Source organism: Ammospiza nelsoni, chromosome 5 (genome assembly GCF_027579445.1).
Source record: "Ammospiza nelsoni isolate bAmmNel1 chromosome 5, bAmmNel1.pri, whole genome shotgun sequence".
In the NCBI taxonomy this organism is placed as follows: Eukaryota; Metazoa; Chordata; class Aves; order Passeriformes; family Passerellidae; genus Ammospiza; species Ammospiza nelsoni.
In genome coordinates, this window is record NC_080637.1 from 54,260,477 (window position 1) to 54,275,261 (window position 14,785).

At 40.7% G+C, this 14,785-nt stretch overlaps 2 protein-coding genes and 1 long non-coding RNA gene across 6 annotated transcripts in view; 2 read left to right on the forward strand and 1 right to left on the reverse strand.

Annotated features, from left to right (window-relative positions):
- Positions 1-14,785, forward strand: part of LOC132073036 (uncharacterized) — a 165,015-nt gene that overhangs the window by 149,469 nt on the left and 761 nt on the right. The gene's annotated exons all lie outside the window — the stretch shown is intronic.
- On the reverse strand, positions 86-10,087 carry TDG (thymine DNA glycosylase). 4 transcript variants are annotated; one of them, XM_059471992.1, is made up of 10 exons: positions 10,013-10,087; positions 7,410-7,558; positions 6,397-6,626; positions 5,858-5,927; positions 5,143-5,278; positions 4,977-5,059; positions 4,804-4,898; positions 3,151-3,322; positions 2,747-2,875; positions 86-2,256 (listed from the first exon to the last, which is right to left on the reverse strand). In XM_059471992.1, the coding sequence occupies exons 2-10, from the start codon at positions 7,501-7,503 to the stop codon at positions 2,117-2,119; spliced, it is 1,149 nt and encodes a 382-aa protein (XP_059327975.1). In that variant the 5' UTR covers positions 7,504-7,558; positions 10,013-10,087; the 3' UTR covers positions 86-2,116. The 4 variants fall into 4 exon arrangements, with proteins under 4 accessions (XP_059327975.1, XP_059327976.1, XP_059327974.1 ...); XM_059471993.1 differs by having other exon boundaries at positions 7,410-7,539; positions 10,013-10,043; XM_059471991.1 differs by lacking the exon at positions 10,013-10,087 and adding an exon at positions 9,784-10,004 and having other exon boundaries at positions 86-2,253.
- On the forward strand, positions 10,029-12,106 carry LOC132073177 (ubiquinol-cytochrome-c reductase complex assembly factor 6). The gene is made up of 2 exons (XM_059471996.1): positions 10,029-10,251; positions 11,848-12,106. Exons 1-2 carry the CDS (start codon positions 10,096-10,098, stop codon positions 11,941-11,943), a joined length of 252 nt encoding a protein of 83 aa, XP_059327979.1. The 5' UTR covers positions 10,029-10,095; the 3' UTR covers positions 11,944-12,106.

A 14,785-nucleotide genomic window follows, 5' to 3' on the forward strand; every position in this document is an offset into this window, starting at 1 on the left:
GTTCTGTTGTGGGGTGACTGTTTTGTGGCATCTCTGTGTATAACACATCCTATCAAGATGCAAAATACATTCCAATACACTGAAGTACAATTCCCAATTTTATTGATAGATTTAAGACAAATTAAGAACTTCTGTATCACTGTAACAAAAAGAGCACCAGTTTTGAGGAAGGACACAGAATTGCAGTATTTAGTGGAATGGTCATTGTACACTTAACTGTATTTTATATCCAGATAACCAAGTGGGTGATTCCATTAAGGAAGAGACCTTTCCCTTCCAATCAAACAGGATAGCCTTTCAGGAGTTACATCCTACTGTGCTACATACGCAGCAGTGCTAATTTCATGCTTCTAATTTTATTGAAAATAAAACTAAATTTAAACAAATCCCTGATACAAGATACTTCAAGCACCTGCAGGAAAACATCCATGTAAACAGCAATACATGCTTCAGTACACTTTAAATAACAGACAAGACAAGTCCTATACCTTTCTGACAATATGTGGAATAGCTTTTTGCTGCAGCTAATAAACACAATCAGAATCATAATGCACACTCACTCGATTGAAGATTTTCAGAATTAACCCACATAATTTGGGAAGAAACTGTAAACACGCCTGCCTCACAACAGGCTGACAGTATGTGATCTCTGTAAGAGGTGTTACAGTAGGATTAGAACCTACATTAACCAGTTACACACAACTGACAACTGTCACTAGCTGTGAAGAGAGGATAAATCATACTGGTACAGGAATCTCTGACCAGCATGGAGCGTGGAGATACTGTTTGTGTCTGTTTTCAAGTATGTGAAGCACCAAATGTCATAAGATTATCAAAACTTTAGTGTTTTCATCAGCTTATTGCTTTTACTTCATCTTTTCCTCACATGATAAAAGAAGGAAAGAAGATGAGAGTTAGGCACCAGGATGAATTTTTTTTTCTTAATCACTAATATTGGCCAAAAATGTGTATAATTTAGGCAAGTTCCTCAGAAGAGAGTTATAGTTTCTACAGACAACTTATTCATGGAACTACTGTCCCTGTATTCAACTTAGTGTTTTTAACTTTTAAGTGGAATAAAGGGAAGACCCTCTAAGGTAGGACAGATTGAAGAGAGCTTAATCTGCTAAACTGCAAATCTATTTCACCCAGTGCTAATTGTACATGATGTAAATAACATAGCTGTACATGACTTTTAAAGACAAAGCAGTCTTTCAGTTCTCTGTCTCATTCAAAGGGGTTGTCTCCTGCTCCTGCTAAAGGTCAGGCAAAGGGACTAACTTTATGGAAATGATGGGGTTTAAATACCACAGAATTCAAGAACTACCACTGCTCTTTGTTTTTGCTTTTTTTATAAAAGCAATTCTAGTTCCTTACATTGGAATTTAAGGGGGAAAGAGATGGAGTGGTAGAGAAACCTTATCCTAAGAGATCTCAGCTAGAATATTTAGGCCCTGTCCTGTGTGACACAAGTTTTCCTCCCCAGTGTTGTGACTTGAGATGATGTCTTCACTCCCTTCATCCTCAATTATGGTACACAAACTGAACAGACAGAGCTCTCTCATCCCACCCAGAAGACAGCACCCATAGTGCAGAACACAACTTTCTATGCTTTTTAAGACGGTAAAAGGCAGGCTTGAAAAGCGCTATTTCCTTAACTGTGCATGATTAAAAACACTGTTTCACACAAGGTAAGGGTACATTTTCCATTTTCTCCTCTGGATATAAAAGTACTAAGAGATATCCAAATATTGAGGCATCAGTAAAAAGTATACTGCTGCTGTTCCTACCACGTTGCCATTTATGGAATAAAATTAACATCCCAAAGAAATCTTCACAAATGAGAAAGCAATTTGTTAAAACTGGAAGAAATGGTATATGTTAAATATAAAACTCATATACAAAAAGGGGCCAACTTTTTAAAAAAAGTTTGGACAGTTCCTTAAAATAATCTAGTTCATGGATTTCAGCCTACCATACACTTACTTTGGACTACAATAAAATAACTAGGGGAAATAAAATACTATTCAGATGCTTCAGTTGGAGAACTGAGGTACCAATCTTGATCACTGCATTAAAACTGCAGCATGTGTGCATAGCCAAGAAGAAACAGCTCCTACATGCTGCTTCCTTCCTTTTCTTGTGTCATGCCAGCATTGAACTCTGGAATCTGGTCTGCAAAGGACTGTGTCATCCACTGTCCGTTAGGAACCTCACTGAAGGACGAGCCTTTGCAGTACTGTAGATTGCTTCCTGCTGAACAAACAAAAATCACACAATTTTTAAAGGCACTTTGTCACAGACATCTTTTGTGAAAAATCCTTTCTTTAGGATTTTTCCCCCTTCTGGGAAGCTGAGGCCCCAGAAGGGGAATGTAAACAATGGTTACCTGCTGCTGTGGAATGCAACAGGTGCACCTGTGATTGGCCCATGTTGGATGTGTACAATTAAGGGCCAATCAAAGGCTGAGCTCTCTCTGGGACAGAATCAGAGAGACCTCCTTTGTTTATTCTTGTCCTTTTCTATTGTTAGGATAGCAAGCTTCTGAACTTTTCTCTCTATTCCTTTTAGTATAGTTTTAATGTAACATATAAATCAATAAATCCAGCTTTCTGATCATGAAGTCAACAATCTCATCTATCTCTTCACCCCTGAAAAATCCTTGCAAGCCCTGTAACAGCAGTGGACACCACAGGCTCTTTGTTCCCCAGCAATGGCTGCAGACTGAATGCCCCAAGCACTTTACCAGTTTCATTTGAAGACAAGCTGCACTGGTCAGTGTCATACAGCGCACGGTCACAGTAAGCTCCTCCATATGCTGCTTCATAGCCTGGGTCATACTTTTCTTCTTTGACAGCCATCTTTTTAGCATCCTCTGGACAAACAGAACAGCTCAAGCATTAATATTTAGAATAAAAATTATCAAAGAGGACTTTTATCAGAAAAGCCACAAATTGTACAAGATTCTACCTGCTCTCCTTAAAAATGTAGGCTGTACTACAGAGAACAGAATCTATAATTCTATACCACACAGTTTAGTGAATCACATCTCCCCATAAAAAAATTCTTTATTTCTTTCTGCTTGGGAAACTGCTAGTATTGTACACTACATTACGTTTTAATGAAGTGTTAACAAAATAAAAACAATACCTTGTGCAAGTTGCAAGTCAAATGTGTACTGCACCTCCTGGACCTCCATGTTGGGTGCGATGCCTTTCAGTTGATCCCTTAAGTCTTTCAGCTTAATGTAATAATGGACTTTATCTTGTGCCCGAGGAAACTGAGCACATCTTGCACTGGAAGATGGCATAACGTAGCAGAGCTTGAGACAAAGACCAAGAAAAAAAGCATTACTGATCCCTAAGCTATGAGTTAATACTTAGTGCATTCAGAACAACTTAACTGTTCTAACTATTTGTACAAACTTCAACTAATGCCACAGGTGGTTGTGGAAGGGGCTAAAATGAGTTTTCATTTTTCTTGGCTAGCCATCTGTCTTGCCCTGAAGACAAGGCTGATTACCAGCTGCTAAGTGAGCACAATTTTCACCAGTTATTTATGTGCTGCAGGAGAAGCAACAACATGTGTGTTACAAGAGAGCAGAGCACACTCCAGAACTCCCTGAACAAGCAGAGCTCTGAGCCAAGGCATAGAGGAGTACATGATAGCAAGCAAAGATCCCAAAGCAGTGAGGGAAGCAGCACAGGTTAATTAGCCTGGCCTATTGGCGAAGTGCATCTGCATGATGTAAACCAGGGTGAGAAATTGTTGTTAGTGCAGTTGGAGCCAGCTTCAGTGTTTCTACCTCTGCCTACAACCCTAACTAAAGATATCAAGTTAGTTCAAGAAAAACAAACTGTATTCAATACTTCTATTATCATGCAGTCTTTATGAACAAGTACCAGTAAAGGGGATTATTTTTCTTACAAATACATCTACTGTAGAAGTCCTTAAGGGCTACCTAAGGAGAAAATATTTTATCCAATGATTCTTCAGGCTCTAATGGCAACACTTCCACCTTTAGAGAAAGGCAGCTGAAACTTGCAGCACAGGTAATTGAGGATAGAAATAAGAAGAAAAACAATCCAAACTTTTGAACTGACAAGATAATGAAGCTTTAGAATAAGCTACCTTGGCAAGCAGTGTAATTGCCTTTGCTCAAACTTATTTATAAGAATACATTAAACAATCCAATTATTAATGATACATAGCTGGTCTCTTGAGGTATTTTCCAGCATTAGAGTTCTATGACTAATGCACTCTTCATCAAATTACTTGTTTTATCTTAAGCATCCAATTTAACTTCAAACTGCAGGAAGTTAAGGAAACCCAGTCTGACAGAAAAGCTTGGGCATGCCCAGATCCAGCAATGTTGAAGGGTCACGTGCAGTAGCATAAGGATGGACTTGCTGGTCTTTCTCCCCCACTGTGGCACTGCATGGTTACGGTCAGTATCAAAATCCAGTAATACAAATACCCAGGGAATTGGACACGGGATCAGATGAAAATTATCATAAAAGCAGGCATGTGTTACTTGTATTTTATGCAGTCCTCAGAGAATGCACCAACCTACGAACCATAACAAGCCATTTTTCAAAAGAAGTCTGCAAGGCTGAAGAAGCTGCATTAAAGATGTGTCCAAAAACTGCACTACTCCCCTTTCTCTAAGTAAAAACCTTTCACACCTCTTGTACTCTGGTCAGACTGGTGTAATCCTAAGTGTGTACAAAGCCTGAGATTTCATTAATTTTAAAATAATCAATATGGAGTGCCCTAGTTTTGTTTCTCAGTCTCAATACTTACAGTTTCTGTATCTGGCACTTTGTGTGGCTGCAGTCCAAATTCCAAGTTCTTAACTTTAATTCCAAAAACTTCTTTACTAAAAATTTCATAAATACCTAAAATGAAAATATAGGGTAAGTGAAAAAAAAAGCTACCAGCAGAAAAAGATTCATTTAAAAGTATAAGTTCCTCACATTTTCCATTAAAAGCTGCTATACGAGGTTTATACTTTTGTAGCTTCTGCATCAGAATTCGCCCTCCTTCCCGAAACTCTTTGCTAAAAGACAAAATACTCAAAATTATAATCACAACTATTAATTCAATAACAAGCCTGATTGATATTTCCTTTTATTGTCTTACCTGGAGAGGTCTTTGCTTCCAGGTGTTGTCCTTTCAACCATGTTTGTAAATCCAATCCCATATTTATGTGGCAAGGTGTGGTCATCCATGTGGTTCAGCTGTTCATTACTTAGACCAGACATGAACAGACACTTCCCTGTGAAGTAGGAAGACAGATATGCATTTACCTTTTTCCAAGGAAAAGAAAACAGAGCCAAAAAATTCCACTTGACTACTGCACTACTGGAATGCTATAGGAAGAATCTATTTTAACAAAGTATCAGTTAATTTGGGAAGACTACTGACCTATCCAGAAAGTTTTAAAGTAGTCAATATTACTTTACCTCTTCCAAAGGCCCCAGTGAACAGGAATTCCTTATCATGATCAGGCAAACCAGTCTTTTATTCTAGAAGCTCAGTACAGAGCTTTAGATTTTGTGATTCATTTAAGCAGCGATCAATTTGGATTTGGGGGGAAAGAGTGTGGCAAATACTATGTGTCAGCTTTCTTTGACAATTTGCCATTGCTTCTCCTTTCACTGGGCCTCTCTGACAGAACTTGCTGTCTTGAACTCATATTTAGCATACAAAAATCCCTCTCTAAAGAAAAAATACCTAAAAACCAACAAACCAAAACCCAGGAGAAAAACAAAAAACAAACTAGTTTAGTTAAAATGCCACAAGTTCTAATAAAGTTCTGCAAATGCTAAAAGAAGAAAGAAAAACAAAAACGTACAAAAATGGTTTCCAGGTCCTGGGTAATGATGTCCTTTGTAAGCTGCCATCAGGCCAGGGTTTATGCCAATCTACAAAGACAGTAGTCCATTTTAACAATGACAACATGGCTTGCTAGTCAAGAATTTAATCAAGTTATAGTAAGGATGCTTATTCAATTCTCACAAAGTTACTGTTAATAAACAAAAATGTATTAATGGCACCTTCCATCATTTTTTAAAAAACCTGACAATTTTGCAGCAGTGCCTCATTCAGATGTGCAAGGTCAAAAGAGCAGCTCAGAGGGCGCAGAGCTTCCAGGAAATAAAGCACTGAGTTATGGGCTCTCATGAATCTGTACTAAACATGAGCCTTAGATTCCTCAGAAATTAGGACTAAGTTTTAACAAATGCAAAGCAGCTCTACACACAGGAAAGTTTATGTACTTTATCTTGCAAGATCTTGCCATATAAGCAATAGAGATGAGTAGGCAGAAAGAATATAAATCATAACAAGTAAATACAGGATTTTTCAACCTAATCTTGAAATTGAATTACTCACTATCACAATATCCAGATCAAAGGTCAAAATATCAGGCAAAGTCTTGGTCAGAAGTTCAGCTTCAGATACACCATTAAAACGGTCCACTTTTCTTTTGACTTTAAAAGTATCTGTGATCTTTTCTTGTTTGCCTTTGGACTTGACTGGTTTTTCTTTTTTAGCAGCAGGCTTTTTGGGTTGCTTTGGCTCAGTTGCTTTGGCTTTTCTTTTCCTTCCCCCTTTTCTAACTTCTGAAACACACAACAAATACTCTTTTTGTACATTTCCCATGTTGCAGTGTGGATATTCAAATAGACTCAGCTAAATGTATGGACACAAGGAGAGGCAAAGAGGTAAATTTACCTTCAAAATTCATTAATTTAAGCAACACACCTGAAGCTTTCTCATCTTCTGGCTCTTAAAAGTTTAGAGATTCAGGCAGCACAGGCACTGGCCATGACATGACCACCCAGAGATTGCTCTCTCTCTCTCTCTATGTTCATTAATAATGTTGAGCTGTAGAACAGTGTCACTTTCCACCAGTAAGTCTTTATTTAAATAAGCCACACTATACAAAACAATAGTTAGTAACCAATTCCCTACCTGTGATGCAATCATTCAAACAAAAATATTTCAAATAAATTATACTGTACTTCTCTTGCAGAAAGTTTTAAAAAATAGGTATTTTGAAGCCAGAATCTTAAAAAAACCTTCTCTAACACAATACTAAAACCCACTACTTCAGCAAAGATAATGCATTTACCTATTGAAAAAAAAAAAAAAAAAATCTACTTCTCTTGGAACAAGATAATTATGTGAGACTGAACAATGTGCATATATTCACATTCATTTACTTCCTCTCTTTTAATTGTCTGTTAGAATATGTTTCTTAAAGAATACAATTAATCAATACTTCTGCAGTGACCATCAAGGAAAGGAAATCCAATAGGTCCAAGGAAGCAATTTAAGAGCAATATTTTTTTCCCAATCACTCACTCTCACTTCAGCTCACTCGCATAGCCCAGTCAAGCTACCTTTTGGAGGCTCCTGAGCAATGTTTGGCTCTGGAATGCCCTCTAGAGTTGGCTGCTCAGTCATCATTTCCATGCTGGGCACTGCAGTCATCATCTGATGGAATGGAAACGAGTAAAATGCTTGAGCTTGCTGAAGATATGCGCAGTATCTTAGAGAGGAAGAAAGAAAGAAATAATTTATCAACAATTTAGAAACTTACCGATGTACCAAACAGAATGTAAAGGTCAAACTTTATCAAGGCTGGCATGTACTGCACTTACATTCTCTGATGACTCTGTTAACCCACAACATCAAAGCAGTCTGGCTGCTTAGCTGGTATCAGTTAACCCCAACATTAACAGCACAGTTCTCCTGTAATTGCTATGATGTGAAATTAACACAGCATTCGTAAGGGCAGAATAGAGCTTTTATATTTTCTTTTTTTTGTCAAATCACGGTAGCACATATTTCCAAAGCAAATTGTCTATCAAACAGACCAACAATTTATAACGCATGTTGAGCTAAAGATCTCTGGGCTTCCAGAAGTTCCCTAAATTTTAGATCTTTTTTATGTGGTGTCAGTTGCTTGATCTGATAAGATACAGAATGGATGAATCATTCAGAGCTATAAAGCATTAAGAATACACACAGGATTTGCCACTATGCAGATTATTAAACAGCTTTAACAAATTGTGTGGCAGATGTTGTCCTGCTATCACACACTGGATCCCAACACAAGTATTGCACTTATTCCATATGGCAGTGTTCACACATACAGAGATCCTATGCATAACGACATTTTTCCATAGACAGTTCTCTCTCTCCACACATTTATTAGTCATATACAGCCCTCACACCCATTTCTACTTTATTCTGTCACTCCCTTCTATCTACACAGCCACCTTCTTGTCCATAGCTTCTACTGCCTCACAAATACATAGCAAGGACTTGGTGAACAGTAGATTTTCAGGAAATAATTTTATCATCTCAGAGCTATAATTAAAAACACCAAATAATTTTTAGATATAGAGATATTTGTCCAAGAAGGCCAATGGCATCCTGTGTTAGCAATAGTGCGGCCACCGGGACCAGGGCAGGGATTGTCCCCCTGGACTTGGCACTGCTTGTGCCACATCTTGAGCCCTATGTTCAGTTTTGGGCCTTTCACTACAGGAAGGTGCTGGAGCATGCCCAGAGAAAGGCAACAGATCTGGGGAAAGGTCTGGAGCAGCTGAGGGAGCTGGGGGCATTTACCCTGAAGAAAAGGAAACTCAGGGGTGACCTTATCATTTTCCACAATGATAAGGAAGGTTGAAAAGAGGTTGAAGCTGAGTTGGTCTCAAGCAACAAGTGACAAGACAAGGGGAAATTACCTCATATTGTGCCAGGGTAGGTTTAGATTGGATATTAGGACAAATTTCTTCATGGAAAGGCTTGTCAACTATTGGAATAGGCTGCCCAGGGAACTGCCCAGAGTCACCACACTGGAGGTATTTAAAATATGTTGCAGATGTGTAAATTTATGGACAGGGTTTAGTGGTGGGCTTGGCAGTGCTGTGTTAATGGCTGGATTTGACAATTTTAGAGGTCTTATCAAACCTAAATGATTCTGATTTTAAATTTCTCAAGAGGAGGGACCAGTCCCTACTACACACTGGATTTTTAAGAAACCCAGTCTTGTGATCAAGACACTAATTTTAACCCAGATATCTATCCTGAAACAAGGAGAATATGAACATACATCTGTCAGATTCCAGGGAAGTTGCCTAACGAAGCTATAGGAGATTTTTTGAGTACAGGGAATACTTTAAACCCTCTGCTAGAAGAGTTCCATTTTATTTAAAATACTTGTACAGTTAACGAACCAAAAAAAAAGCTGATTTTCAGATTTGTATATACTTTAGGCCAAATTTCTTGCGTGGGTTCAGAAATATTTTTTTGTATTGATGTATACATATTACAGAACATTTAATTAAGTACTTTTAGTATCACCATGAAAAGGTAGTGATTTGTTCCTCTCCCCTCCCTTCAGTTCATTATTTTTTCCTCTCCCCGCCCCTCCCCTTCCGTTCACGCTAAAAACAAAGGAAAAAAAGAAAAAGGTAAAAGAAAAATATATGCTCACTGCAACAAAACCAGGTATTAAGTAATTTTCAAATCCCTTTCGGGGCAGAGACACGATCGCGCCCACGCTCCCTAGGGCCGCCGCGCTCCCCCAGCCGCGGGCCCGGGAGCCTCAGAGCCCCGGGAGCGCCTTTCCTCCCTCTTTGTGCCCAGGGAGGAAGGCAGCCGCCACTGGGCGGCCCCGGCTTCCCGCGGGATTCGGGGAAGGAGAAGGACAATGGGTGATCCCCACCGCGAGGCCCGAGAGCGGCTGCGGCGGCCCGCCGGTACCTGCCCAGCTGCGGGCCCTCCATGCCGGGCGCGCCCGCCGGGCCCGTCGCTGTCGCCACGGTCGTCACCGCCGGCTGCCCCTACGATCCCACTGACCCGCCGGGCGCCCCGCTCACGTGACCATGCCGGCCAATGGGGGCGCAGGGCGGGGCCGCGGCCGCCCCGGGCGGGGGGCATGAGGGGGCGGCCGGCGGCCGAGCCGAGGTGCGGGCGATGTGTCGCGACTCACCCCGCCGGACGCGATACTCCCCGGTAAGGGCGGGCCTTCGCACCCTCTTCCCTGTTCCGTTCCCCCTCCTGACGGCACCGGGGATGACGCACGTCCGGCGCGGTCTATGCACAGGGCCCGCCCCCGCAGCCATGCCCGCCGGCGCGCCGTGGCCCACCTATCTGCGGGCGCTGGCAGCCAGCGTGCTGGCCATGTTCGCGGGGGCCGAGGTCGTTCACAGGTACTACAGGCCTGACCTTGTAAGTGCTGGGAGGGTCCCAGTCGCTGGTAGAGTGTGTGCAGGGTGGAGGGTGTGCTGGAGAGGCTGTGCCTCGGGAAGCTCTCTGGCCTGGCGGTGGGCAGAGATCAGAGGCATTGGCCAGGCCGCCAGGATTTCGTTGTGGCCGGTTCTGGGCTCCTCAGTACAAGAAAGACAAGGAGCTGCTCGAGCGGGTCCAGTGAAGGGTCACGAAGATGATGCAGGGTCTGCGGCGTCTCTTGGGAGAGACGATTGAGAGGGGATCTGATTAATGTTTATAAATACCTCAGAGGTGGGTGCCAGGAGAGTGGTGCCAGACTGTTTTCAGTGGTACCAGCGACAGGATGAGGAGCAAGGGCCATAAACTAAACCATAAGGAGTTCCACCTTAATATGAGGAAGAACTTCTTTCCATTGAGGATGGTAGAGCACTGGAACAGCCTGTCCATGGAGGTCATGGAGGCTCCCTCCCTAGACACATTCCAACCCACCTGAACACATTCGTGTGTGATCTGCTCTAAGTGGCCCTTCTTGAAAGGGGGCTAGGACTGGATGATCTCCAGAGGATGATCTTGCAACTCTTAACAATGCTGTGACTGTGACACTGTGGACATAATACCACATGTCGAGAAGGGGTCTCTGCTGTGGGAAGCTGGGTTTTGAAAAGTGTGTGCAAAAGTGGCAAGAAGGGGCTGTACTAGATTTAAAATAGACTTTATTTTCTCCAGTAGTGGAAATGAAGGTGACCAAAAGTTAACATTAGAAATAATGACAGATGAGGATGTAAAAATGGCAGTCACAGAATTAAACTCTAAATGAGATCATCCACTAGGAATAGTAATAGTTTAGTTTAGCCTCCTGGAGGTCTGACTTGAAAGCTTTCTCTCATCCTTCTGCTCACATATTCTTCTTGGGTTTTTTAATTCTCTGGGCTACTTTCAAATGGGAAACAAGTTTAAAAAATTACCATGCTTGAGCTGTCAGGTCAAAATTGAAGCAATGATGCTTCAGTCATTGATAAATACATCAGAATTTCTGTGTTTTAGTAGTCTCTACTGTAGTCTTCATTACTGGCAAATCGACATATTTATTCAGAATGATCAAATGATCTATATCTCTTAAGTAGCATGAATTTTGAAGAGGTGCAGTTCTTGAAATGTCATGTTATCTGGTGCCTTTTTAAAATTTTAACTCCAGTTTCAGTGCCTTATTTCTAAATCAGGACAGTAGAAGCAATGAAACATTTTCTTCTATCACCAAGAGTATGTGAGGAAACTTCAGCTGTGCTAGAATTCTGATGTATTTATCAGTTATCTTTACCAAACTCACTTTAATGGCAAAAATAAGTGTTGCTCCTTTAAAACAAACTCTCTGTTCTTCCTTTTATCTTGTTTTTTTTTTTTTCTTCCAAATTGTATTTTGCTACTATAAAATAAGTCAAGTTTCAAAAAGGTAATAATTCTTAAGGTGTTTTGCATGTAGAGGGTGGTAAAATCACAGTTTAGCTGTCATGCTCTTGCAGAGTAAGCTCATTTACTGTTTTGGGAGTTTAGTTTTTCCTCTGCCACACCACTGATGTCTTTCTCTGTTTTTAATAGAGCATACCTGAAATACCTCCTAAGCCTGGAGAACTGAGAACTGAACTGTTGGGTCTAAAAGAAAGATCAAGCGAAGTTCAGACTTCACAACACTGACCCGAGTTTATTTTTGTTGTGAAAACTAGAACTGATAAAATATTTATCCAACTATTTAAGTTCCAGAAATACATATGTGAAATACTGTGCTCCTGTCATGCATGTGTCTTTGCTTTCCTTTGAGCAGAGTTGCAGGCAGCAATAAAAACAAACATACAGTGAATGCTGTCCCATCAGTTGTGTGCCAAAATGCTTGTGAGTTCATAAATCTGGATTACATTTTAAGTATACTTCAGAATAAGGCATCAAACCATGACACAGATGTATCACTGACAGGAAATCTGCTTTAGTCCACTGTAAGGCTGGAATCTTACCGTTTGGTCATCTCAGTTAAAATGGGGCAGATTACACTGAAATCAGATTTGTTTTTGCTCCATTTGGGCATCTTCATCTGTCTATGGTTGCTTTTGATAGCTGTAAATATGCAAAACTCTGAAATAGAAAGTGCAGGTTTACCTTTCAGTTTGGAAATAGAATCACCGCAACACTCTTGCACTAGGAACTTTAAGATTCAGTCACCATCCTGGGAAGATGGCTCAACAACCCAGTTTTGAATGGTACATAGAGCTTGGGAAGTTTGGGATTGTTTTACTTGAGAAAGGTGCCAGGACAAAGCACAGACTTCATCCTCAGTTACCCCTTAAGTTTAACATGTAAAAACAGAGTCTGACACATTACCCGGTAAGGAAACAAAAAAGCTCCCTAATTCCTACTGCCAAAGTACTTGGAAGTCTTGTAAGAGCAGAGGGATCCAGAAATTATCACAGTAAGTGCTACATTTACATCAGTTGTCGCTATGAAGCTATTATTTTATTTGTGCCTACGTAAGCTGGAGTGGTTTTCCTAGGAAAAAAGGTTTATAGTTCTTATGCATGTGTATGTGTCTGCTCTCACCAAGTTTTACAGCTATTGGTGGGATGAGCTCCCCTCCTGCTCTTGTATGCCCATGTGTGCACTTTTTATATAACTAAATCACATCCTCTCAGGCATCTCTATTAATGACAGCAGGCAGTGAGAGAGAGGCTCTGGGAAAACACAGATGTTAAGTCCAAACAAAATCTATCAATGAAAAAATCTTAATAGATCAACTTCCAGTGAAAAGACTTTTTCCTTTACTGCACCTAAACAAAGCTGAGATTGTCAACCTTCTAGTTCAGCAGAAGATAAAGTTTATTGGAGAGAAAATGGGACAGTTCAGTATTTTGTTTCTGTTCTAACTGGGGCATGAACAGCAGTTTTTTGATGATCCCTTTAACAAGCCAGCATTCACCAGCCCTCGCACTTTGTCAGATTATCACCTCTTATGTTGTTGATTTCTGACATGCAAGATGCATTTTTCTCTATTTTCTAAAGGTTTTTCAGATCTTAAGGCTGCAGAGGGAAGCTTCTACTAATTAGGCTAGGATTTCTAAGTGTATCCTGCTGCTACTAGAAACTGAGCAACAGGGAGCTCTGCCTTTTCTAGCGCTGAGGGAAATGTCCTCATTAGTGCCCATCTCAGAATAGCAAAGCTGACAATGTACCAAGTTTTAACAGCAGAGGTGACAGCCCTAGAATCAGCATAACTGCAGCACTGAAAGAAACAGTGCTGAGTGAACTTCCACTACTGCCACCATTTTGCTTCAGAGCTGACAAAAAAAAAAAAAGGCAACTTACAAGTGCATTTTGTGCTTATTAATAGACAACACTTGTCACAGCAGCTTGTAGAGAAAGCCGCTGGACCACAGCTATGTTGCACATGATATTCTCAGCTGGAGTATATGAAGAGGCAGAAAGCATAACTCTCAAGTATGCTCTTTATTATTTCTGAAATTTAATCAGTTTTGGCACCCTCAAACCAACCAAAGCAATGAGAATTTTAGCTATACAACAGAACTAGGTTTGCTTAAATCTACAAGTAACTTACAGATTAAAAATACTGGAGGCCACCCTTCCCCTTTTGTTAGGCAAACTAAACTTCCCAATCATACAGGAGGTGGGAGCAACCTTTGTTAACTCAGAAGTCAAATGGAGAGATGTAGGTAGTAATGATACATTTCTGAGTGTATCACTGAAAATAAGTGATACTTTAGGAGGTTGATTGCTACAGAGCACAAAGTTTCAGTCCTAAAGTAAGGGCATAGGTCCTTTCTGCCATTTAGTAACAGTGCTAAAGGCTGCTTCTAAAACTGACAGTGCCAGCTGCTGAAACTCGTGTTAGGCCACTCAGGCCGGGCCAGTAACAAAAAGGCTTTTCTCTAGGATACCACTGCAGTGAGCAGAAACCAGAGCCCCCCCACCCCTCCAGACTCCCTTCAGAACCCCCCCCCCCCAACTAAGCTCCCTTTCCTTGACATCTCAGACTTCAACTCTAAAATCCTGACACAACAATCACACTCATACATGGCATATTTTGGGCAATACAGAAGCCTAGTAAATGGAAAGCAAGTGCTTCAGGTCAGTATTTAGTGCCCTCACCTAGTAAGAAAGCTTTTCCTGCCTCAGGCTGCAGAAACTTGTAATTTCTAAGAACTTCTGTTAACAAAACAGAAAAGATCGGTTCTTAAGTAGAATCATTGTGCAGAAGCACCACTCCTACATCCTTCTTCCACAGAAGAAGGAAAAAAAACCAAAACTCAAATCCTCACTGTAAACACTTTCTACCAAGTCTGTGAAGATGTTTTCAAGTAGAGGCACTAGTGAAAAAATGTAGTGCTTCATCCAACCACTACATAAAGCTAACATAATGACTGGAAGCTCAACATGTCTAAAACTAACCAGATTTAGCTTCAGTAACATTAAGTAACTACAGTGCTTTGCCATAAGAGACCAAGAACAAGAGTGAAAACATTTAGGAGTAACA